The 27,566-nt window shown below is 48.3% G+C and overlaps 1 protein-coding gene across 1 annotated transcript in view; it reads right to left on the reverse strand.

Moving 5' to 3' along the window:
- Window positions 1-1,711: 1,711 nt before the first annotated feature.
- The window catches only part of LOC148532531 (Fc receptor-like protein 5), a 39,708-nt gene continuing 13,853 nt past the window's right edge, over window positions 1,712-27,566 (reverse strand). Inside the window, exons 10-16 of the mRNA XM_088467700.1 lie at window positions 25,417-25,710; window positions 22,752-23,033; window positions 21,204-21,491; window positions 16,652-16,954; window positions 12,710-12,847; window positions 4,922-4,982; window positions 1,712-2,575 (exon numbers count right to left, since the gene is read on the reverse strand). Of these exons, the coding sequence (XP_088323826.1) occupies window positions 2,554-2,575; window positions 4,922-4,982; window positions 12,710-12,847; window positions 16,652-16,954; window positions 21,204-21,491; window positions 22,752-23,033; window positions 25,417-25,710 (1,388 nt within the window). The 3' untranslated portion in view covers window positions 1,712-2,553. The remainder of the gene's footprint in view (window positions 2,576-4,921; window positions 4,983-12,709; window positions 12,848-16,651; window positions 16,955-21,203; window positions 21,492-22,751; window positions 23,034-25,416; window positions 25,711-27,566) is intronic.

Raw genomic sequence — 27,566 nt, forward strand, 5'->3', positions numbered from 1 at the left:
AGGTGTCGTCTGGCCTCTCGGCCCCATTTTCTGGGTGTACTGAAGCTGGGGCCTGCATAAAAACGTCTGCCATCCTGAGTAACCTGATAGTCTCCCATATGCACGATGGTCATGTAGAGCGATAGGATGCAGCAAACAATCACAGCAGCCATGCTAAAAAGAGTACACGTCTAGATCAGGCCCTAAATACAGAAAAGACATAAATTGTATCATGTTGTGAAGAAAATAGAAATGCAGTTTTAATATTTGACTTATGGCCAGCTGGTCATCATTATGCTGCCATGATAATGGGCCTATATGTATGTGGAGGCCTGGGTCTGCAGTCCAATCCAACCCATTGTTACTCTGACCATGAGCAAGAGGACTCACCCCTTCTGCACTTAGGGGCAGATGTACTGAGCTCTGGAAAGTGATAGTTAGGAGCTGAGTGGCTGGCAGTTTATCGCTCTCCAGTTTGTCATATTACAGGCTGTTTGAAAAAAAATAAATAAATAAAAATGACGACAGTTAGGAGCTGATTGGTTGATAGTTTATCACTTTCCAGAGATTAGTACATCTGCCCCTGAATGACAGTGCAGAAGATATTATAGGGTTTCTTGTTCCTACCAACTCTATCGTCTTACACTTGGCCTCAATACGCCATACTGCGCCAGATACCCAAAGTGGCTGAGCCGCATCACGCTGGGTAGAGTAGCAACTTTTCTCCACAGACGCAGCAAAACACCACCCTGCGTGCTACAAACGCTGCGCTGCCACTTTACCTACACAATAACTAGCTTTAAGCTACAGATGTGCGCTGGGCCATTTATTGCTGGATTTGGCTCTGATTTGTTATCTGGTGTTGGATTTGCCCAACTGCTGTGACTGGGTTTGGATTAAAAAGCTAAAATCACAATTTGGGCCTTTTTTATTTTTTTTATTTTAGAGTATTAACGTCAATAACATTAAAATCCAGTCAGTTTTGACCAGCTCACAGCACTGTTTTCACCAATATTGGCCAAAGGCCGCAGCGAGCTGGCTGGTTACTAAGTGACAGAGCAGCAGCACAAACGCACAGCGGTTTACAGCACATCTAGGAAACATTGACACATTGCAGAAAAGCAATATGGCATTGTCCTTGGGCCCTCCCACCTACCCTTATATTAGATAGTAAAAAGTACATGCACACTACTAACAAATACCACACAGTTTATTTTTTCAGCTGGCTCACACTGCGTAGCGTCAGACCACTTTTATGCATGTGCTCTGGGGTACTACAGCGTACTGGGGTGCAGAACAGTACAAATACAATATTCTAATTTTTTTTTTCACTTATGGCTGACAAATATGGAGTCATGCGATGTTGGAGTCAGGGCACCATCACTGTAAAGGAATTGACTAAGGTGGATGGCCACAGTGACAGCACCAGAGCCCCTAAGTGAGGGCCACAGTGACAGCACCACAGCCCTTTAGAGATGGACACAGGGCACTGCAGAAGAGTGAATTGGCGCTGAGTCCTGGCTGCAGGCCCTTTATATGGAATACATAACCTGTGAGAATCTGGCGCCAGGAGCATGACGTGTGGCCTCGATCTATCACCGGAGCGGTCAGAAATCCAGGTAATCTGGCCGCTGCATCGTATGACGGCATACACAGATTCAGATGTACAAATGTCACACCTTAAATTGATCAACGCAAAGTACATATGTCGCAGTTGTTTTATTAGTGAGAATAAGATGCACAATTTAAATGAATAGGACGCTTGGCGCAGCTGAGATTCATGGTGGGCTGCTTGGCGCAACTGCAACGATGGTGTATGAGGACATACAGTACATATTAATGGAGTGAGCACAGTAGCGCCAGGTGCTGGTAAGACTTTCGGGGACATAATCTCATAGCTCACAGGTAAGTAATAATTTGGGAACAAGTTTTTGAATTTTTAGTTGTTGCGTATAATATCCAAAATCCTTTCAATTATTCAGAGCATCGGGCCTGATTCACAGTTCTGCTGACGGTCTCGTACATGGAGCGATTTTTTTTACCACTACACATCTGTCATGGTACATTGCGTAAGTCACACGCTGCGAGTCTATATGCATTGTGATTGGCAGTCAAAGTCCATTTAGGGGAAGTAATGGGAAGTGTCGGCAATAAACGCAGGCATGTCTTGACCATTTCGGGGCATGTCACGTCCAGCGTCTGCGATCCCATATGTATGTTACAGGGCTCTGGCCATTCTGAGTCACCGCAGACTCGCTCAGGAAGTTGATGATTGCACGATCTGCGTCCTATGCTGTGGGCGCAGAGGTGGACAGCTGCGATGGCTCCGGTGGGCGTCTCAGTACAAGTCCGAGCCGCTGTTGCATTAGCATAATTGTAATATTCACAGCTCCAGCAGCATTCGCATACAACTCCGAATCAGACCGAAAGGACATAATACGCACAAACAAAATGCACCACTACACAAGCTTATAGATCATTGCCCAAGTCATTAATAATCCTCATGTTGCCAGCTTTCAGGATCTGTATCGTCACTTTAATTTCCGAAAACATTAGGTTACAGTTTCTCCATCTTTAGTGGTGGGAATTGGAGAATCTGAAAGACAAAAACAAAAAGCAACATAAATGACTTTGTTTAGCATAAACAGCAAATATCACCGAGCATAGGATAATGCTGGAGCCACAAAGATGATGATATAACCTCCAATCTAATTTCCTGTAATACAGACTGAGCATCTTTGTGCTGAAAATGAGTCTAAGTTGCAATGTTATTCGCCCAGGACGCACCAGGCCACTTTGCTGATTAATGTGATATGTGACACTTGTATATCTGTGTGCGACTGAGTCTCTAAATCGGCGTGCGAAGTGCCACAATGCAGCGGTCGCGGCTTTATTCCCCGGTAAATTCCGTTTATGGTATCAGTCGCACACAGATGTACAAGTGTCGCATATTAAATTAATAAGCACAGTAGACGTATTTTTGGCTAAAAGACGCCTGGCACTAGCAGAATTGCACGTGGCCTGGCGGCTTGCTGACGGGGAGGGTAATGCTTGGGACAGAGCCAGCTCTTTGGGTCTTCAACTAGTGCGGTTGAATACGGGCGCCACCACATAGAGGGCGCACTCCTCCCAACATCCCGATTTTCCACCTATGGGCCGAAGTATCCCACGGGTGGTCTGGTCAAGAGGTTGGGCATCTCCGCGGCAGTGCCGGACCCCGGTGTAGCCCAGCTAGTGACGGAGTGCTGGGCTCACCCCCAGCCTGACGTTACACGGGAGGCGTGCCATGCGGGCACACCCCCAAATAACGTCGCTTAGAGAGCGTGGACTATGGTAATTAGGCCACACCCCCATTTTCTATGCTTTAGAGGACTCCAGCACAGGGCGCGGCTACCCCTGGAGTCGGCCCTGACTTGTGAGGTGGACAGTGGAGGGGAGAGTAGTACTGTGAGGTGGACAGTGGAGGGGAGAGTAGTACTGTGAGGTGGACAGAGAAGGGGAGGGGAGTGCTGTGAGGTGGACAGTGGAGGGGAGGGGAGTACTGTGAGGTTGGACAGCGGATGGGAGAGTAGTGCTGTGAGGTGGACAGTGGAGGGGAGAGTAGTGCTGTGAGGTGGACAGTGAAGGGGAGGGGAGAGTAGTGCTGTGAGGTGGACAGGGGAGAGTAGTGCTGTGAGGTGGACAGGGGAGGGGAGAGTAGTACTGTGAGGTGGACAGTGGAGGGGAGAGTAGTACTGTGAGGTGGACAGTGGAGGGGAGGGGAGTGCTGTGAGGTTGGACAGTGGATGGGAGAGTAGTGCTGTGAGGTGGACAGTGGAGGGGAGAGTAGTGCTGTGAGGTGGACAGTGGAGGGGAGAGTAGTGCTGTGAGGTGGACAGTGGAGGGGAGAGTAGTACTGTGAGGTGGACAGTGGAGGGGAGAGTAGTACTGTGAGGTGGACAGTGGAGGGGAGGGGAGTGCTGTGAGGTGGACAGGGGAGGGGAGTGCTGTGAGGTGGACAGTGGAGGGGAAGGGAGTGCTGTGAGGTGGACAGGGGAGGGGAGGGGAGTACTGTGAGGTGGACAGTGGAGGGGAGGGGAGTGCTGTGAGGTGGACAGTGGAGGGGAGAGTAGTGCTGTGAGGTGGAGGGGAGGGGAGTGCTGTGAGGTGGACAGTGAAGGGGAGGGGAGTGCTGTGAGGTGGACAGTGAAGGGGAGGGGAGTGCTGTGAGGTGGACAGTGGAGGGGAGGGGAGTACTGTGAGGTGGACAGTGGAGGGGAGGGGAGTGCTGTGAGGTGGACAGTGGAGGGGAGAGTAGTGCTGTGAGGTGGACAGTGGAGGGGAGAGTAGTACTGTGAGGTGGACAGTGGAGGGGAGGGGAGTGCTGTGAGGTGGACAGTTAGTGCCATTGGGGGGGCAGTGAGGGAGCTATGAGAGGGTATGTGAGGGCCCAGTGTTAGAAGAAACTGTTTGTGAGAGAGAGCTATGGAGGGGGTAAATCAGGGATATACTGTATGCAGGAAGAACGTGATGAGACAGCTATGGATGGGGCAGTCAGGGATATATCAGGTCATGGAAGGTGCAATCAGAGGCCAATATTATACTGAATATTAGGTCACATCATATAATAGTTATTTAAGGCTATTGTGTTACATCCAGCAAACATAGGGTGTGATTCATCAGATTATCAGGATTCTGTGCATGTGTACAACGAGTCCTACAAAATCACATGCAGGGCGGGGTGGTGCGGGTGCCTGCGTTCCTGAAAACAGTGGCCTGTCGCCCCCTTTTTTTGTGAGTGGCAAGGTCAGGATCTGAGGTCATGGGCACAGACTTGGCTGGTTTCCCATCCCAATCCGCCCCTGACATAAAATTAAAATATTTTTGATTGTTGCTGGACAGAACTAGAACCCGACGTTAGGCAAAATTTAATATATTGTTCTTATACAGTAGTGATACCGACCTCTCAAAGCTGTCCAGACTGTCCATACCGAGAAGGCTGTCCTCATCACGATGGACCAACACTGGGAATTAAATAGGTAAATAATGACACTCTTGGTAACGTTATTATTGCTGAGTTGAGACACTAGAATATATAATGGTGAAATGCACACAGATCTGGTTATCCAATATGCCAATGACTCATTCGCTGCCCAGTGCTGAGAGACCCGCTGACAGCATCTTACATCTGCCGCTCACCCATAAAACCAGAAACATCGGAAACATGGAACACAGATCAGATGGCCATCAGCCTTCTGAGTAAGACAAAGATGCTGCAGACACAGCGGTCACCAGACACACAGAGGACTCTCCTGCTACCACACACACAGCGGTCTCCAGACACACAGAGGGCTCTCCTGCTGCCACACACAGCGGTCACCAGACACACAGAGGGCTCTCCTGCTGCCACACACACAGCGGTCACCAGACACACAGAGGACTCTCCTGCTGCCACATACACAGCGGTCACCAGTCACACAGAGGGATCTCCTGCTGCCACACACACAGCGGTCACCAGACACACAGAGGACTCTCCTGCTGCCACATACACAGCGGTCACCAGACACACAGAGGGCTCTCCTGCTGCCACACACACAGCGGTCACCAGACACACAGAGGGCTCTCCTGCTGCCACACACACAGCGGTCACCAGACACACAGAGGTCTCTCCTGCTGCCACACACAGCGGTCACCAGACACACAGAGGGCTCTCCTGCTGCCACACACAGCGGTCACCAGACACACAGAGGGCTCTCCTGCTGCCACACACACAGCGGTCACCAGTCACACAGAGGTCTCTCCTGCTGCCACACACAGCGGTCACCAGTCACACAGAGGTCTCTCCTGCTGCCACACACAGCGGTCACCAGACACACAGAGGGCTCTCCTGCTGCCACACACACAGCGGTCACCAGACACACAGAGGGCTCTCCTGCTGCCACATACACAGCGGTCACCAGACACACAGAGGGCTCTCCTGCTGCCACACACACAGCGGTCACCAGTCACACAGAGGTCTCTCCTGCTGCCACACACAGCGGTCACCAGACACACAGAGGGCTCTCCTGCTGCCACACACACAGCGGTCACCAGACACACAGAGGGCTCTCCTGCTGCCACACACACAGCGGTCACCAGACACACAGAGGGCTCTCCTGCTGCCACATACACAGCGGTCACCAGACACACAGAGGGCTCTCCTGCTGCCACACACACAGCGGTCACCAGACACACAGAGGGCTCTCCTGCTGCCACACACACAGCGGTCACCAGACACACAGAGGGCTCTCCTGCTGCCACATACACAGCGGTCACCAGACACACAGAGGGCTCTCCTGCTGCCACACACACAGCGGTCACCAGACACACAGAGGGCTCTCCTGCTGCCACACACACAGCGGTCACCAGACACACAGAGGTCTCTCCTGCTGCCACACACAGCGGTCACCAGACACACAGAGGGCTCTCCTGCTGCCACACACACAGCGGTCACCAGTCACACAGAGGTCTCTCCTGCTGCAACACACACAGCGGTCACCAGACACACAGAGGGCTCTCCTGCTGCAACACACACAGCGGTCACCAGACACACAGAGGGCTCTCCTGCTGCCACAGACACAGCGGTCACCAGACACACAGAGGGCTCTCCTGCTGCCACACACACAGCGGTCACCAGACACACAGAGGGCTCTCCTGCTGCCGCTCACACAGCGGTCACCAGACACACACACAGCGGTCACCAGACACACAGAGGGCTCTCCTGCTGCCGCTCACACAGCGGTCACCAGACACACAGAGGACTCTCCTGCTGCCACACACACAGCAGTCACCAGACACACAGAGGGCTCTCCTGCTGCCACATACACAGCGGTCACCAGACACAGAGGGCTCTCCTGCTGCCACACACACAGCGATCACCAGACACACAGAGGGCTCTCCTGCTGCCACACACACAGCCGGTCACCAGACACACAGAGGGCTCTCCTGCTGCCGCTCACACAGCAGTCACCAGACACACACACAGCGGTCACCAGACACACAGAGGGCTCTCCTGCTGCCGCTCACACAGCGGTCACCAGACACACAGAGGACTCTCCTGCTGCCACACACACAGCAGTCACCAGACACACAGAGGGCTCTCCTGCTGCCACACACAGCAGGTCATCAGACACACAGAGGGCTCTCCTGCTGCCACATACACAGCGGTCACCAGACACAGAGGGCTCTCCTGCTGCCACACACACAGCGATCACCAGACACACAGAGGGCTCTCCTGCTGCCACACACACAGCCGGTCACCAGACACACAGAGGGCTCTCCTGCTGCCGCTCACACAGCGGTCACCAGACACACACACAGCGGTCACCAGACACACAGAGGGCTCTCCTGCTGCCGCTCACACAGCGGTCACCAGACACACAGAGGACTCTCCTGCTGCCACACACACAGCAGTCACCAGACACACAGAGGGCTCTCCTGCTGCCACACACAGCAGGTCATCAGACACACAGGGGGCTCTCCTGCCGCCGCACACACAGTGGTCACCAGTCACACAGAGGGCTCTCCTGCTGCCACATACACAGCGGTCACCAGACACACAGAGGGCTCTCCTGCTGCCACACACACAGCGGTCACCAGACACACAGAGGGCTCTCCTGCTGCCACACACACAGCCGGTCACCAGACACACAGAGGACTCTCCTGCTGCCGCACACACAGCAGTCACCAGACACACAGAGAGCTCTCCTGCTGCCACATACACAGCGGTCACCAGACACACAGAGGGCTCTCCTACTGCAACACACACAGCGGTCACCAGACACACAGAGGGCTCTCCTGCTGCCACACACACAGCCGGTCTCCAGACACACAGAGGGCTCTCCTGCTGCCACATACACAGCGGTCACCAGACACACAGGGGGCTCTCCTGCTGCCGCATACACAGCGGTCACCAGACACACAGAGGGCTCTCCTGCTGTCACACACACAGCGGTCACCAGACACACAGAGGGCTCTCCTGCTGTCGCACACACAGCGGTCACCACACACACAGAGGGCTCTCCTGCTGTCACACACACAGCGGTCACCAGACGCACAGAGGGCTCTCCTGCTGCCGCACACACAGCGATCACCAGTCACACAGAGGGCTCTCCTGCTGTCACACACACAGCGGTCACCAGACACACAGAGGGCTCTCCTGCTGCCACACAGACAGCGGTCACCAGACACACAGAGGGCTCTCCTGCTGCCACACACACAGCGGTCTCCAGACACACAGAGAGCTCTCCTGCTGCCATACACACAGCCGGTCTCCAGACACACAGGGGGCTCTCCTGCTGCCGCACACACAGCGGTCACCAGTCACACAGAGGGCTCTCCTGCTGCCACATACACAGCGGTCACCAGACACACAGAGGGCTCTCCTACTGCAACACATACAGCGGTCACCAGACACACAGAGGGCTCTCCTGCTGCCACACACACAGCCAGTCTCCAGACACACAGAGGGCTCTCCTGCTGCCACATACACAGCGGTCACCAGACACACAGGGGGCTCTCCTGCTGCCGCATACACAGCGGTCACCAGACACACAGCGGTCACCAGACACACAGAGGGCTCTCCTGCTGTCGCACACACAGTGGTCACCACACATACAGAGGGCTCTCCTGCTGTCACACACACAGCGGTCACCAGACGCACAGAGGGCTCTCCTGCTGCTGCACACACAGCGATCACCAGTCACACAGAGGGCTCTCCTGCTGCCACACACACAGAGGGCTCTCCTGCTGCAGCACACACAGCGGTCACCAGACACACAGAGGGCTCTCCTGCTGTCGCACACACAGCGGTCACCACACATACAGAGGGCTCTCCTGCTGCCGCTCACACAGCGGTCACCAGACACACAGAGGACTCTCCTGCTGCTACACACACAGCGGTCACCAGACACACAGAGGGCTCTCCTGCTGCCACACACACAGCGGTCACCAGACACACAGAGGGCTCACCTGCTACCGCACACACAGCGGTCACCAGACACACAGAGGGCTCTCCTGCTGCCACACACACAGCCGGTCTCCAGACACACACAGGGCTCTCCTGCTGCCACACACACAGCGGTCACCAGACACACAGGGGGCTCTCCTGCTGCCACACACACAGCGGTCACCAGACACACAGAGGGCTCTCCTGCTGCCACACACACAGCGGTCACCAGACACACAGAGGGCTCTCCTGCTGCCACATACACAGCGGTCACCAGACACACAGGGAGCTCTCCTGCTGCCGCACACACAGCCGGTCACCAGACATACAGAGGGCTCTCCTGCTGCCACACACACAGCGGTCACCAGACATACAGAGGGCTCTCCTGCTGCCACACACACAGCGGTCACCAGACACACAGGGAGCTCTCCTGCTGCCACACACACAGCGGTCACCAGACATACAGAGGGCTCTCCTGCTGCCGCTCACACAGCGGTCACCAGACACACAGAGGACTCTCCTGCTGCTACACACACAGCGGTCACCAGACACACAGAGGGCTCTCCTGCTGCCACATACACAGTGGTCACCAGACACACAGCGGTCACCAGACACACAAAGGGGTCTCCTGCTGCTAGCAAAGATACAGTGGCTGATTTATGCACGCCCAGAAAACAGTGTTGAACTGGTCAGACACGCCCGTGTTTCTCTAACCACCCCACGCGCTGACTATCTGTCACTCACAATGCAAGTGATCATCTTTGTGTGCATGATCGCAAAACCGCTGCACGTGCGCAGTACGGCTTTTACTCATACGCAATGGATAACAATTTCTCAAACTACATAAATATCGGCATTGCGTTCGGATCTGAATCAGGCCCTAAATCATCTACTTATACACTATGGGGCATATTCAATTGGGCGTGGGGTTTACTGAGGTAAAAAACCTTGCGCCACTCACGCCAAATTTTGGAATACCGCAGGTATGCGCGCTCCCGATTCCCGTGGTATCCAGTTAAAAAAATTGTGTTTGCAGGGTTTTTAGCACTGAAAAACCCGCGCCGTGTAAAAAAAATAAAAGTGTTCTTCACTTACCTGCCCGGGGGTCTCCGGTGATCTCATCTCTATCTTCTTACTGGAGAAGGGGCTGGTGGGAGGGGCAAGGGCTGCTGGGAAATGCAGTTCTCCCAGCGCCCATTCCGGGGGAGCCACATATACACAGGGGGTCACACACACAGTCATACACACTTACAAGCACCACACACCCTGACATACTCACCCTGCTGCAGAAGAGCCGGCTCCCGACGATGGATGCAGAAGACAGCGCTGCAGAAGGTAAATAATTAAGGACTAATTAAGCTAATTGGAAACTTCCAATTGCTTAATTACTCCTTAGGGGGGTGATGCCGGGGTGCCAGAGCAAGTCCCAATGATTTTTCATAAAAATAAGGATTTTAGGAAAAATCACGCTTGCTGCGGAGGTGCATTAAATAAAAGCTCCCGGCTCACAAAAAAAATATATACCCCAGCCCACACCCAATTGAATATGCCCCTATGTGTATGCATTCATTCATCCCAAATCCCAAGTGTTCCACATCTGACAGTGAGGGTGGTTCAGCGAGGATCGCAACAGTGATGGAGGTCGCAGGCTGGGACCACCGGCCAACTAAGTTAGCATCAGCTTACTCAGGATGGCTGGCTTGCGATCACAGGACACTGCGTCCATGGCTGGCCACTCCCGGAAAATGGGGCAGATACTCCCCTGTTTCCGGAAAAAGCCGGCCGCCCCCGCACCGCCTCTTAAATGCCTCAACCTGTCAATGAGGCAGAGGCATATAATGGTCTGTGTGCGACTATGAAGGACCCATTCTGCACACTCGCAGGATGGGTCCTGCGCACAATAATCGTGAATCTGCGAATCGGGTACAGTGTCAGGTGAACTTGTCCACAGATCTGGCCAAGTACGTTATGAGATATGAAGTGATTTTATACCAATTAAGTAATCTAACAAATATTTGATCATCTGTAACACAGAACAGGTGCAACTATCACAGCTGTGTTGGGTACCGGATCCTGGCGGCCAGACAGCGGCATCAGAATCCCGTCGCCTGGAGGTAAGTAGCATAACATTAACCCCTAATATGTCAATTTTGCAGCCGCTGGAATTTGTAATGCGACGCCCACTAGCAGCATCACAAGTCTGCGACTTGTGTACACAAATGTAACATCGGACATCTGAGAAACTGTATGATCACTCAGAAAGTCGGTCGGAAGTAACCCGCCGGAGCTTTAACCTTAACCACTGCGTGTGAATTTGCAGTCGCAGGCTGGGACAACACCATGCAACAGTCACGACTCGCCTTCGTTTGATCTCACCACACCCCCATTACCTCCCACAATCGGTAACTACCTGTCAATCACTCTGCATCCAAATCCTCACTGCGACAGCCATCTCTAAGTCATCGCTGTGCGACTCATATGCGCAATACAAAAAAATGGCTCATTTACTCAAACATCGGCACTGCCTCCACCTATAATCAGGCCCAAAGACTTGAAGTTGGAAACATTTCAGGTATGGATAAAGCAAAGAGCCATGTTTCCATTCTGCAAATTTGTACGAGGGTGGCTCAGTAAGTAAGGTAACAAGACCTCTCACGTGTTCTCTATCTCATTCTAAGCTCCCGCTAGGACAGAGCAGGCAGACCGCTGCTTCCCCTCATGGCTATTAGACTGCGCCTCATATCAGTCACACTGTCCCCACATCAGCTGTAAGATGGCAGGACTGGCGGGGTCACACGTGCGTGTAAAGGGCAGATCAGCAGCTGAAATTTAGCGCCAACTTGCCGAGGTGTACGGTGATAGTGTCATGTCACAGAGGCCGTGCACCGTGGGTTTGGTGCACGGCCTTTGATAACGACAGGATAGACATTGACAATATGATCAGCGATCCGGCCGGCCAAGCACGTCCACCACAGATATCAATTTGTGCCGCACTGTTTGAGGAGGACAGACCTGAAAATCGGGTGCGGCTCCCGGCCCCCCGGAAAGGCAGGCAAGCCTCCCGACCCCCCCCTTCAATGATATACAAAACAACTCCATCAGCAAAGAAGGTCATGGCGACTGTGATTTGGAACCACAAGGGCGTGCTGCTTGTTCATGTCCTCACAAGGGAGATACTGTGACCGCTATTGTGACACATTGAGCTGGTCGCGGAGGGCAATTAATGGAAAATGACCTGGGTTGCTGTGAACAGGCGTCGTATTGCTGCACGATAACGCCAGGCCACACTCCGCCAACCACACGCTGGATATTATTATAGTGCTACCATTGGGAGGTACTGGACCAGTCTCCCTACAGCCCTGACCTGGCACCGAGTGATTTCTTTAGACCATTGAACAAGCACCTAGATGGAAGGCGATTAGCAACCGGCGGTGAAGCTCAGCAAGCCGCCATGTCCTGGCTTCAGGCGCTTGTCACTGATATCTTCTATGCCGGAATAGGTGCCTTGGTGTACCGTTAGAACAAATGCTTAGACAAGTATGGGGACTATATGGAAAAATAATCTGTACCAAGGCCATACTATTATTTATATGTACGAGATTAATAACTTTACGCACTGAGAGCTCGTGTTACCTCATTTACTGAACCATCCTCATATATCTATTGTTTCCAAAACATAACCAAATAAAATATAATCAGTACTGTCTCTTGAAGTGAATCCATTTTAAATTTTCTGTAATGTTACAAAGTGTTTTTTCCACTTACCTCTGATTTGTTCTGGATGGCCGTTCATGAAGCTTTTAACCAATTTGCTCCGGTACTTGTAGACGATAATAGAGATGAGGATAATAACCAGTATTGCTGACAATAAAATTGTTGATACCAAGTATGAATGACTTTTATCTGAAAGAGAGCGATGTAGATGAATTAGCACCACTTATAACAGTGCATTTATTTACAGACGTTTCGTGATGGAATTTAGTCTACTTTACTTTCTTTCTTGGGATTCTCTTATTTTTGATGCAGTATTAAAATAACAGTGCCCAACTGTCTGGTATTGTGTAACACCACCATGCCACGGAAACGTCTGGTTTACCTCTAGCAAGGCACCGCCAGTAGTATATTTATTCTCATTCAGGCCATACACATACGTATACGCAGACAAAATAGTCATATGAAACAGTCAACAGCTCTTTTAAAGTTATTCAATAAAACATACCTTTTGTGTATTCTTGTAAAACCACAACAATTGGCACAGAATTAGGCTACAAGTGCCTAACCCTAACCCTTCCCCTAGTGCCAAACCCTAACCCTCCCCCTAGTGCCTAACCCTAACCCTCCCCCTAGTGCCAAACCCTAACCCTCCCCCTAGTGCCAAACCCTAACCTTCCCTCCAGCAGCCTAATCCTGACCCTCTGCTCGCCTCCAGGAGCCTAGGTTCTCCCCATAGTGCCTAATCTCCCCTCCCACAGCCTAATCCGAACCCTTTCCCTAGTGCCTTATTTCAACCCTCTGCTCCCCTACCATAGCCTAGTCCTAACCCTCCCCCTAGCGCCAAAACCTAACCTCCACACCCATAGCCTAACCCTAAACCTCTGCTCTCACAGCCTATCCCTAACCCTCCCCTCCTTTAGCCTAATCCTAACCCTCTTATCCCACAGCCTAACCCTAACCCTCCCCTTCTGTAGCCTAACCCTAACCCTCCCCCTAGGGCCTAACCCTAACCCTCCTTCAAATGCCAAACCCTCCCCCTAGTGCCTAACCCTAACCCTCCCCCCGGTGCCTAACCCTAACCCTCCTTCAAATGCCTATCCCTCCCCCTAGTGCCTAATCCTAACCCTCCCCCTAGGGCCTAACACTAACCCTCCTTCAAATGCCTAAACCTCTCCCTAGTGCCTAAACCTAACCCGCCTTCAAATGCCTTACCCTCCTGCTAGTGCCTAACCCTAACCCTCCCCTCCTGTAGCCTAACCCTCCCCCTAAGGCCTAACCCTAACCCTCCCCTCCTGTAGCCTAATGCTGGCCATACACGTTGGTTGGTTGGTTGGAATGAAAATCTGGTAAGGTATGAAAGCAAATGACAATCAGCAATTTGCTCCCAAATGCAGGAAAATGGACAAAAACTGTTGTTTGAACAAATTGTTTAGAGCAAACATTTACCAACCTTGTCTGACGTCCATTTTAATCTATTTTGTGGCATTTTGGAGCAAATTCCTGATCATCATTTACTCCCATACGTTTCCAGATTTTCATTCCAACCAACCAACTAGTTGGATGGTTGGACAAAAAAATCTTACCGTGTATGGCCAGCATAACCTTCCACCTAGTGCCTAACCTTAACCCTTCCCTTCAGCAACCTGAACCCCCCCTAATGCCTAACCAATAGAATATTACTAGATGTTCCAGAGCTGGAATGGTCGGATTGAGAGATGGCCTGAAAGTGCGCAGATCAAAGGCAAGGACAACACCAAGGCAGCAGACTTGAGCGACAGAAGAAAGCATGATCGAGGGAGAGAGTGAGAGTCATGGTTAAGGATGGGTTAGACTAAGGTGTGTTTGTAGCAAGTGGGGACAGAGCCACAGGAACAAAGACACAGCCAAAGGGACAGGTTAAGAAAAAAGATTGTTGCGGAAACAACTGGAGAGAGAAAGTAAAGGAGGGTAGTAGGATATAGGGTTGAGGTATCAAGTAGCCGGGGGAGACCAGGGAAGGAGGATGTAGACTTAATTCCCAGCGGTGGGAGAGAAGGCAGGAAGGGAATGAAGTCAGGTGGTGGAGGGTAACAGTGGGAAGGGGATGGCTGAACAGAGGAGATAACACTGCAGATTGGTATCATTTTGCTTGTGACGTGGGTGGCAAATTCCAGGGCATAGAGGGAGGTGGGCAATGGTGGAGTAGAGGGGGCAAAGTAGGGAGTTACAGGTAGCAATGGGGCAGCGTGGGTGGGTGGATTGGAAGGAGATAAGAGATTTGTGGTTAGATAGATTAGTATGAGACAGTAGTAGGAAGCGAGCATGAACTGGAAACTTCGGGCAATTACGACCCGAGCTGCTCCTGCTTGGTGCTTGCCGTGCCCATAAAGCTGCAGAATGAATGACACGCTGCCTTATGTTTGGGGGTCGGTGACGGAGTGCATTCTGGAAAACGGGGGAGCGATGGCCCAGTATTCTGAGGTGCTGCGGAGCCGGTGGTTGCGCCAGTGCCGGCAGCTTTGTAGGCCCCCGCAGCGTGATTTCACCAGACATCACCAGTAACCTGAGAGTCACTCACATGACTGATCGTCACGCAGTTAATCCGATGCTGCACCTTCAGATAAGCCGGCAGTGGGCATCACTTTACATAAGACGCCTTCTGCAGCTTTTACGTAATTTCGCACAGCCGCTGCGTAAAAGGATGCAGAGACTGTGCCTTTAGCGTCCACCACTAAATCAGCCCCTATGACCTCCAGGAACTGGGACTATTGTAATTATAAAACAGCGACACTGTACATACAGGTCCTGATTCCATTAGGCAGCATCAGAAGAGCATGTGACTCCCCTGGTATAATGGAACAGACAGGAGCAGCTATACTAGTGGTGTCACCTGCTGCATCCCTGATCACATAGTGTGAGGAGACACAGAGAGACTGAAGGGTCAGATTATGTAACCTGTACCAACTGGGTCTTCAATTTAGCTGCGGTAACAAGTGGGCAAAAAATGTTGTTTAAAGCAATCAGAGGTTATTGATGTGACAATTTGTACTGTTCACGTTCATCCTATAATTACTTAATGGACTGTTATTTAAATAGATTTAACAGGAGTTTTACAAAAATGAATATAGAGGCAGAGTATCATCAGCAGATATACAGTACATGCTGAGTATTTATTCTGATATAACATAACGTAATAAAGACACCGAGGGCTGAGACATAGTAAATAATTATTTCAACATGATTAAGATGAAAGTGTAACATTTTAATCATTGATTTTTTTTTGAGGGGGGGAGAGTGGGGGTCATTCAGCATTGGACGGAATTGCAAAGGCAGCACGCAGGCAGCATGCAGGCAGCTCGCAGGCAGCACGCAGGCAGCACGCAGGCAGCACACAGGCAGCACGCAGGCAGCACGCAGGCAGCACGCAGGAGGCTTTGCAATTCCGTCCTTGCTAATATGCAAATGCAGCAGGAGGTGTATGACACCCCCTGTACGACACCCCCTGTTGCATCTGTGATCCCAGCACCGCGACCGAGGTTGCAGGCTGGGATCACTATCGTGACCATCGGTGGCCGATGGTCACGATAGTGGACGGCCAGCTGAATAAGCCTCAGCTTACTCAGGCTAGGCGGTTTGCGAGGCCAGGTAACAGCGTCCGTCGACGCAGTCCCTGTCCTTACCTCTCGGGATCGCCCACTGAATCCACGCCTCTCTTGTCCAAAAATGTCCTGCGCCTACCGATGATAACCACTAGGATGCATTCGCTGTGTGACTTGGATACATGCGCAGTACTTCCAACAATAGCCAACTGCATGAATATCGGAATCGCGTGCAGTTAGCAACACCCCTCTGAATCAGACTCAGAGACCCGAAATACAGACTGTCTACCCTACCATGGTAATTCCGGAATAGTACATGTCAACTAATATGGTGACTCACTCTGGTCACTGGCCACAAGGAGTTGGCCTCACAATTCATTAAAATATATGATTCTTCTACCAGAAATGGACGCACCTGAGATGCTGATGGTCAGAATATCGCTCAATAGAACCATGTTCCTTTTTAATGAGACATTTTTGATTGCCTTACATTGGTATGTTCCTCCATGGAGTGCTTGCGTAGACTTTATATATAGCACCTTTCCATTGTCCTTAACGTGGTACCTTCCTGGGTCTGTGTCCACTTGCTCCTGATTGTGAATCCACAGGAAAGACGTGGCAATGCCTTGTGACACTGCGCAAGTAAACGTAACGCTGTCTCCGGGCACCAGAGAGAGGGTCTTCCTTTCCGTAGTAATTCTGACACCAGCAATAGGCTCTGTAAGAGAAGAGGAGTTGTTCTGCATTCAATCCATGTTCTATTTCTCAAATAAATGCTAAATGTTTTGTGGACGGATGGCCCGACGTGGCACCCTGCTGGTACCTTCCAATCAGACCTGAACTGGCAAGAAGGGTTGTTTGGGCCTGTTGGCATGTCAGTGGGCTTGTCTTTGTTACCAGAGCTTTTCTTACTGGTGGAACGGCCTAACTTAGTCACACACACCTCATTTTATTTAAAACAAATGGTCAAGCGATGGGAGCACTTCAAGGGCCAAACTCAGTCGCAACCAGTCTTTTGGGCCTTCAGTAACTCCAAAGGAAACTACAGCCAGCAGCCCTATCACTGATGGTGCCACTTAAGTTGTTAATTTGTGGCCAAAACTTTTTTATTAACTTTGGGTACACACAAGAACGCAGGCAGGCTTCCTTTCTGTGCCAAGGCTGCTTTTTGGTCCCAATCCAGCCCTGCTTCCCTGTTTTTTTCCCCGCTACCTGTTAGGAACATTCTCTGAGTCCCCAATTTCTGGAACGCTCCTGTTACCTCCCCCAAACGCCAGCTGCATGCCACTCTGCTGTGGCTTTTGGGGCACTGCGACCAACATCACAGGACCAGCTCTGCAAATGTTCAGTGCGGCTCCTGCAAATGTGCAGATCATTAAACATCAGAGTTTTATGTAAATCTCTGAATCAGATCCTAAAATGGTCCCCAATGATTACTTCAAGCCAGGACTACAGTCATCTCTTGTAATTTGATTGGCTCTGTAACTGTGGAGACTGCATGACAGTAACTTTCCAGGTCAGTGCAGTATATTGCAGGTTACCAGGTCAGTGCAGTGTATTGCATGTTACCAGGTCAGTGCAGTGTATTGCATGTTACCAGGTCAGTGCAGTATATGGCAGGTTACCAGGTCAGTGCAGTATATGGCAGGTTACCAGGTCAGTGCGGTATATGGCAGGTTACCAGGTCAGTGCGGTATATGGCAGGTTACCAGGTCAGTGCGGTATATTGCACGTTACCAGGTCAGTGCGGTATATCGCATGTTACCAGGTCAGTGCGGTATATTACACGTTACCAGGTCAGTGCAGTATATTGCATGTTACCAGGTCAGTGCGGTATATTGCATGTTACCAGGTCAGTGCGGTATATTGCATGTTACCAGGTCAGTGCGGTATATTGCAGGTTACCAGGTCAGTGCGGTATATTGCACGTTACCAGGTCAGTGCGGTATATTGCAGGTTACCAGGTCAGTGCGGTATATTGCAGGTTACCAGGTCAGTGCGGTATATTGCAGGTTACCAGGTCAGTGCGGTATATTGCAGGTTTACTAGGTCAGTGCAGTATATTGCATGTTACCAGGTCAGTGCGGTATATTGCATGTTACCAGGTCAGTGCAGTATATGGCAGGTTACCAGGTCAGTGCGGTATATTGCAGGTTACCAGGTCAGTGCGGTATATGGCAGGTTACCAGGTCAGTGCGGTATATTGCAGGTTACCAGGTCAGTGCGGTATATTGCAGGTTACCAGGTCAGTGCGGTATATTGCAGGTTACCAGATCAGTGCAGTATATTGCACGTTACCAGATCAGTGCGGTATATCGCATGTTACCAGGTCAGTGCGGTATACTGCATGTTACCAGGTCAGTGCGGTATATTGCAGGTTACCAGATCAGTGCAGTATATTGCAGGTTACCAGGTCAGTGCGGTATATTGCATGTTACCAGGTCAGTGCGGTATATTGCAGGTTACCAGGTCAGTGCGGTATATTGCAGGTTACCAGGTCAGTGCGGTATATTGCAGGTTACCAGGTCAGTGCTGTATATTGCATGTTACCAGATCAGTGCAGTATATTGCACGTTACCAGATCAGTGCGGTGTACTGCATGTTACCAGGTCAGTGCGGTATATTGCAGGTTACCAGATCAGTGCAGTATATTGCAGGTTACCAGGTCAGTGCGGTATATTGCATGTTACCAGGTCAGTGCGGTATATTGCAGGTTACCAGGTCAGTGCAGTATATTGCAGGTTACCAGGTCAGTGCGGTATATTGCAGGTTACCAGGTCAGTGCTGTACATTGCACGTTACCAGATCAGTGCAGTATATTGCACGTTACCAGATCAGTGCGGTATATCGCATGTTACCAGGTCAGTGCGGTATACTGCATGTTACCAGGTCAGTGCGGTATATTGCAGGTTACCAGATCAGTGCAGTATATTGCAGGTTACCAGGTCAGTGCGGTATATTGCATGTTACCAGGTCAGTGCGGTATATTGCAGGTTACCAGGTCAGTGCAGTATATTGCAGGTTACCAGGTCAGTGCAGTATATTGCAGGTTACCAGGTCAGTGCGGTATATTGCAGGTTACCAGGTCAGTGCGGTATATTGCAGGTTACCAGGTCAGTGCAGTGTATTGCATGTTACCAGGTCAGTGCAGTATATGGCAGGTTACCAGGTCAGTGCAGTATATGGTAGGTTACCAGGTCAGTGCAGTATATGGCAGGTTACCAGGTCAGTGCTGTATATTGCATGTTACCAGATCAGTGCGGTATATTACACGTTACCAGGTCAGTGCAGTATATTGCATGTTACCAGGTCAGTGCGGTATATTGCAGGTTATCAGGTCAGTGCAGCATATTGCAGGTTATCAGGTCAGTGCAGCATATTGCATGTTACCAGGTCAGTGCGGTATATTGCATGTTACTAGGTCAGTGCGGTATATTGCATGTTACTAGGTCAGTGCGGTATATTGCAGGTTACCAGGTCAGTGCGGTATATTGCAGGTTACCAGGTCAGTGCGGTATATTGCAGGTTACCAGGTCAGTGCTGTATATTGCATGTTACCAGATCAGTGCGGTATATTACACGTTACCAGGTCAGTGCAGTATATTGCATGTTACCAGGTCAGTGCGGTATATTGCATGTTACCAGGGCAGTGCGGTATATTGCATGTTACCAGGTCAGTGCGGTATATTGCAGGTTACCAGGTCAGTGCGGTATATTGCAGGTTACCAGGTCAGTGCAGTATATTGCAGGTTACCAGGTCAGTGCAGTATATTGCAGGTTACCAGGTCAGTGCGGTATATTGCATGTTACCAGGTCAGTGCGGTATATTGCATGTTACCAGGTCAGTGCGGTATACTGCATGTTACCAGGTCAGTGCGGTATATTGCATGTTACCAGGTCAGTGCAGTATATTGCATGTTACCAGGTCAGTGCGGTATATTGCATGTTACCAGGTCAGTGCAGTATATTGCATGTTACCAGGTCAGTGCTGTATATTGCCCGTTACCAGGAGCACTGTAGCAAAGATGAACTGACCACAATAACATAAGAAGAGATTAAACCAAACTGGGAACAGATCGTAAAATGTGTCGCGGCTTCATAGTCAGGATTCTCAATGTCAATACTTCATTTAAAGTGGGAAATACAGAATGGTAGGTAAAGAAAGCATTGTGATTATGGAAATGGGGAGAGAGATAAAGTGGACAGAGATTAAGTACCAACCAATCAGCTCCTAACTGCCATTTTTCAAACACGGCCAGTTAGTAGTTGATTGGTTGGTCCATTATCTCCGTCCATTTCATCTCTCTCCAAGGCTTATTATTATTATTATTATTATTATTATTATTTATTTATATGGCGCCACAAGTGTTCCGCAGCGCCTTACAAAGTACGTAAACAAATTGTAGACAAGTGACTTACAGAACAATACAATACAGGACATGGATAATATATATTGCTACATTAGTGACCATAACACCCAGATAAGCAACAGAGCATAAGCAGCCAAGTGTTAGGTGCCTTAGTGGTGAGTAAAGCTGCATACACACACACACAACGATTTGTTACCAACGATTTTCTGAACGATTTTCTGTCAGATTATCTGTCAGATTTTTTAAAGTGTAATGAACGATTTTTTTTGAACTACAAACGATTTTTGCATATTCCCTTAATGAAAATCGTTGAGTTGACAAGTCTGACTGAACTACAAACTACAAATGTGAACGCGCTTGAACGATTATCGTTCATCGTTTGACTCAGAAAGTGAACGATTTTTTTCAAACGATTATCGTTAAACGATAATCATTCAAAAATCGTTGTGTGTGTATGCAGCTTTAGAAGTAGATGAAACTAAAGTAGGGAGAAGCACAAGAGGGTAGAGGGCCCTGCTCGTAAGGCTTAGTACATAAACCCCCGACTTATCATCAGTCAGGTGGAAGTTGGGCTAACGGAATACTGCGGATTCTTACCTATGACGCTGATCCTCAGGGTGTTGCTCTTGGCGGATGAGAATTTGTTGCTGACCTGACACTCATAGCTACCAGAATGTTGCTGTTGTAGAGACTCTATGTATAGAACTTTCCCATTATGCCTGAACTGGTACAGAGCACAATTCACATCCACCACCTTGGAATTATGCAGCCATGTAAATGAAGGGGAGGTGCCATAGTGCAGGGTGCAAGTGAAAGTCACATTATTCCCGGCCAGTATCTCCTGATCCTCTTGGTCTGCCGTTATCCTTACGTTAGACACTCGCTCTGTTAGAAAAAAATAACATATGTTTTTAAATGTGCGGCATTGGGATTTAGTCATCGGCATTTCATACCCAACCCGTTTGGAACATATAGTTCTACTAGATGGGGGGGGGAGATGTTTTTTTACAAAGTAATTTTAGGGTAAAACCACTGTAAAATGTGTTAATTACACCTCTGGCCCTGTTCTCATTTAGCTGATATAAGTAATAGTTGGAGAAATACAATAATGGAAGAAGTTTGTGAAAATACTACAAATACACAAGGAACAAGGGCACATTTTCAGGTGGATAATTAAAGTAATATGGGATAGAAAAAGAACATAATGTGGTCATTGGACAAAAAACAAGTGTGAGAAGTCCAGCAAAGCGGGAATCCAATTCTCGGCGATGTGGCACCACACATACCTGCGATGTTGGCCTGCACATATTACTGCCTATTATGGAAGCGAGCTCCACGAGTGTGTAGGAGGTATTACTCGACATTTTTGAGAAAACCGAAAACACTCGAACTTAAGGTGCATACATACGAAACGATATCTTTCAACGATATGAATGATAACAATATTGTTCAAGACATATAGTTTATATCATTCCGTGTGTATGCAATGAACGACCAATGATGCGCTCTCCCGCTGGACGATAACGATATCGTCCATCGGGCACGTGTGCAGGCCAATCTGGGCGATATCATTCATTTTCCATAGGGGTTTGCAATCGTTGGTTGCTCTTCGTTGGTGATATCTTTGGTGTGTGGACGATTAATATCGTTCATCCAGGACACTGGGAATTCAAAGGAGATCATTCAGTGATATCGTTCGCTGAACAGATCGTCCTGTGTGTAACCAGTATTAGGGGTTCCGTGTCGAACCGGGTCACAGTTCAGAATCACTTTGGGGTTCCTAGTAGAACCGAATCCTGATCCTGGACTTCTCACAATTCAGAACTTGGTTTTAACAAACGGATCGCGTGTATTTTGGATCGCATTTAAGTCCCTCCCTAGTGATTTCAGGTACTGTGAGAGGGTCAAAATTGACTGAATGTTAATAATAGTATAGGAACATAAACAGGTCCAAGTAACATGTTTTTAGCTGTTTTTTATTTTTATTTTTTAAATCCAAAGCCAAATCTGAACCAAAACACTTGAGAGTGGTTTTGGCAAACCCAATACAAGATCTGCGCATATCTCTGCTGAGAGCTGAATTCCCCCTCTAACTAGAACTAATATATATATATATATATATATATATATATATATTCTTCTTACCTTGTACGAGAACATATGTGGTGTTGCTCCGCTTAATTATGTTGGTAGGAGAAGCTGTGACCTCACAGAGATAATCCCCCGAGTCATCTTGCCGAACAGAGTTAACTCTATACTTAGACGACAGCCTGAGTTTCTGCCGAAATTGTCCACCTTTATAGAAAGTATACTGAAGTTCTGTAGTCTGTCTGCTCGGATTAAGTGTCGTGTCACACGTTATAACTATGGCTTCCCCTACTGTAACCGGATTTAAGATCACAGATAATTTTGGAGTAGAAAACAAGTCTAGAAGGGGGAAAACAAATGTTATCATCATTGCTGTGGTATAGTCCTGTGTTAGTGACTACGTTTGTCTCCATATCCTGTAGTTCATCGACGTTTACATTTATGCAGTTGGAGCACATTTGCCTCTGAGTGATCCAATGACCCCCTAAGGCAGGAGGACATTTTACTCACATCACAATAACCAGCTTTACAGATAGTAATACAAAGAGACTTCTCATACCTTTAATTGCAATCTCTCTCTATGGGGTCTGTTTACTAAGCCTTGGATGGAGATAAAGGGAACAGAGATAAAGTACCAACCAATCAGCTCCTAACCATCATTTTTCAAACACAGCCAGTAGCATGGCACTTAGGAGCTGGTTAGTTGGGACTTTAACTCTCCAACCAAGGCTTAGTAAATAGGCCCTTAGACACGGAACAAAAGCATACAAACAAAACATGTAAAAATAACTAGGCCCCAAGGGCCCACACACATGGGGGACCCAAACATACAGCTGCATCATCAGCATTGGGGGCACTGTAGCATAATGTGAAATGGGGTTTCGGTGCGGTATAATGTGAATTGGGGACACGGGGCCTGATTCAGACTTGGGAATAGAGTGAGATATCTCTCTCAACTGTGAACCTGAACAAACCATATTGCAATGTAAGGGGTGTAAATACATAATTTTTTTTTTACATGTAGGGTAAATACTGGCTGCTTTTGCATGTAGCCCACAAGTACTGCACAGCTTTATTATTACTCTACAATTTAGATGTCAGATTGGAAACACTCCTCCCAAATCTAAATCTCTCTGCACAGTATAAATCTGCCCCCCCTGCAGTGCAGCATGGTTTCACCAAGATGATCAGTTGAGAGAGATATCTCTCTATTCCCAACTCTGAATGAGGCCCACAGTGTGCTTAACACATTTCTGGTGCTAGGAGTATTTACATATTATCATTTTTATCAACATCGCCAGTATAACTTGTTGTAAATTTTATTGCCAGGGGCCCACACAAATAAGTTGCCCTTGCGTCCCCACAAACATCAATCTGGCCTTGGGGGTTAAGCAATGGTGAAGCTAGGCTTTATGTACTCGGGACAAATACTCTGCTTGACACTTACTCCTTATACATAGTATTAACCCTTGGCTTTCTTGATTTCAACATTATAAAGACTAACATGTACACGGGGGGGGGTAGGCAAAACCCATATTTAGCCCCATTACATTGTGGTGCCAGCATACAGGCTCCATTGTCTCAAAGCTCAAAAGTATTAGTGTCTGTACTACACTACCTCACCCATCACAGAGCATTGCAGTGACCACCATATACTGTAATGCAGAGCATCAGTGGCCACCATATAATGCAGAAAGCATAAGTGATCACCATATCATAAAGAGATTATCAGTAATAACTATATAATATAAAGGGCATCAGTGACCACCATATAATACATGAAGCATCACTGACCACCATTTTTACAGTGAGCATCAGTAATTGCCACATAATACAGAGAGGATCAGTAACTGTCATATAATACAGAGAGCATCAGTGACCACCCTATTATACAGAGAGCATCAGTGCCCACCATATATTACAGAGGGCACCAGTGACCACCACATAATACAGAAAGCATCAGTGATTGCCACATAATACAGAAAGCATCAGTGATTGCCACATACTAGTGAGAGCATCAATGACTGCCATACAATACAGTGAACATCAGTGACCACCATATAATACAGAAAGCTTCAGTGATTGCCACATATTACAGTGACCACCATACATAAATGAGCATTAGTTACCACCATATAATATAGAGAGCATCAGTGCCTACCATATAATACAGAGACTTTCATCAGTGACCAGCAACAGTCCCTACAAACCCAACGGTGTCTTGCTGGTGCTGGCAGGGCCAGTTTAAGGGGAGTGCAGGGGCAACAGTAATGGTTGGAATGCCAAGGGGGAGACTCCCCCCTTCAACATTCTAATCCTAATGGTTGCCAGGGAGACCAGGGACTGTAAACCTCAGCGCTGCCTCCCCAGCCCCGCCCCTCCTCGGCTGTGATTGGTCCAAGTTATGGCGGTATTGGCCCAGGGTGCTAAAATGCCTAGTTACAGCTATGTTTTCTACAAAAGTGGTTGCTATGGGTTACAGTATATCATTACTCTTTGCACCAACAAAGGACCTAGATGTTTAAATATACTGTAGATGTGGTGAATGCTTAAAACTTGTCATGGACGTTATCCATTCCCATCTGTAAAATGGTCGATAATGTGCAAAAGAGAAGAATTCTCACATTCCTGACCAAATCATCACTCAGGAGAACAATAATAGTTTCTATTTTTGCTACAGACTAATAAAATAGTGCCCCTGCAAACATTCTCCCCATGTCACCTTGTACGTCGATATCTATTGCTTGGCTCATCTTTGTCACGCTGTTGGTTGAGCTTTTAACTTCACAGGTGTAGTTCCCAGAATCTTTCTTCTGAGCCGAATTAATGAGATATTTATTAGATGCACGGAATCCCTGCACATTCTGTCCATTTTTGTAGAAAGCAAATTGCAGTTCTGTGTTTCCACGGAGAAGAGATAAGGACGGACTTAGAGCTGCTTCACATGAGAGGGTAAACTGTTCGCCTTCTATCACTGGAGACGTGCTCACTTTTATCTGGAGGTATGTAAAGAGCTCTACAAGAAATATGAAGACAAAATCAGTATAGCATTTCAGTATTTTTCACGTTTATTTACTCAGAATCTATGAAAGCCCTGGGAATGCTGTAATTTGCTAAATTATAGTTTAATATTAAGTTTGCTCTAGAGAAACAAAGTGTTTCATATATACTGTAGGAATTTTCCTCTTACAAAATTAGTCAAAAATATGTTGTTGCGGGTGTAATGAACGTTAACGCCGGCGGCAACTCCATAAGGGAGATAATGCTGATTCAGCCCATTACACCCGCAGGATATGTTTGGGGTCAATAAGGTACTTCTTGAGATACATTTTATATTAATAAGATACATTGTCACCATTGTTATCTAGTCGCTGATGAAGTCTTTAAGACGAAACGCGTTGGGTGATGGAGCAGGATTCACCACCAATAGTTGATGCTATTGTCAAGAGCTCACATCCTTTAGTAGGGAGGGACAGGGGATGTTTAAATTGTGTGGGTATCCCCCAAAAACATACATTTTATGGGGATTTCCAACAAAATTTGTTTAATAAATATGATGAGAACAATGGAAAAGAAGACAATTATGATGGGCAAAATAAAAATGATGGTGATCAGGGGAAGAAGAGGAGGAGAATTGTGATGATCAGAAGGAAGAGGAATATGGTAATGTTTATTCAGATACAACATAAAGTTGATGTGGTTAATATTAAGCTGAGGATGATGATGATGATGGGAATTAAAGGCAAGCGTTAGAGGAGGATCAGTAACATGAGAATGATGATGTAGAGGGTCATGATAAGGAGGGAAGTGTAGTTCCATGCATAGGCTCCTTATGCATGAAGTGCCACTGCCCAAGGGAAAGGTGCCCCAACATCACCCTTTTTCATCTAGCAGGGTACCTGGCAATTGGTCTGGCACTGCTCTTCCTGTTCCTTGCACTTGTGCTATACCATCATGATGCCACATGCACCAGGAGTGGGTGGCAGGTCCACTTGCCCATGGCACATACAGTATATGTCCTGCTACAGCACTGTAAGGTGACGAGGATGACAGGAAAGGTTCCATTTATAAAATTACTAGCTGAAGTACCCGGCATTGCCTGGGTTTAAATCTTCAAGTTATTACGTTTTATTATGTTATTTCATCCAAATACATCCAGTGGAAGGCCCAGAACAGGCTGCCTGGGTCAAAGTTCTGCCCAGCGTCACCAACAGGAGATCCATCTGGGATCTCAACCCCATAGTACAGTGTTTCCCAACCTCAGTCCTCAAGGCACACTAACAGTCCAGGTTTCAGTGATATCCATTCTTGAGCACAGATGGTTAAATCAAAATAACTGAGGCACTAACTAAGATACCTGTGCTCAAGTATGACTATCCTTAAACCCTGGACTGTTAGTGTACCTTGAAGACTGTGGTTGGGAACTCCTGCCCTAGTATGTCTTCTTGGATCTAATGTTACCACTCTGTGAAGTTTTTGTCCAAATTATATGACACCCTGCAGGATGAAAATGGGTGATGTTGGGGCACCCTCTGTGCTTCCCTTTGGGCAGTAGCATTTCATGCCTCCTCATCATGACCCTCTTCATCATCATCCTTGTGCTCCTGATCCTCCTCCTACTCTTTAATTCCCTTCTCAATCATCATCATCATGATCATCTTAACTACATCAACTTTATGTTGCATCTTAGTCAACATTATTAAATTCCTTTTCCTCCTAAGCCTAAACCAAGCATTGGTGATGCCAATAAATGTGTTTTTGGTTTTGCTCAGCTTTACATTGACGGATCAACGTAGTTTTCATGGACATTGGTTCAGTAGTGTTTGTGCCAACTTGGAACAAACAGACAGACACAATGTTCTTATTATATTA

The sequence above is a fragment of the Taudactylus pleione genome, unplaced genomic scaffold (genome assembly GCF_031769625.1).
Source record: "Taudactylus pleione unplaced genomic scaffold, aTauple2 ptg000073l, whole genome shotgun sequence".
Lineage (NCBI taxonomy): Eukaryota > Metazoa > Chordata > Amphibia > Anura > Myobatrachidae > Taudactylus > Taudactylus pleione.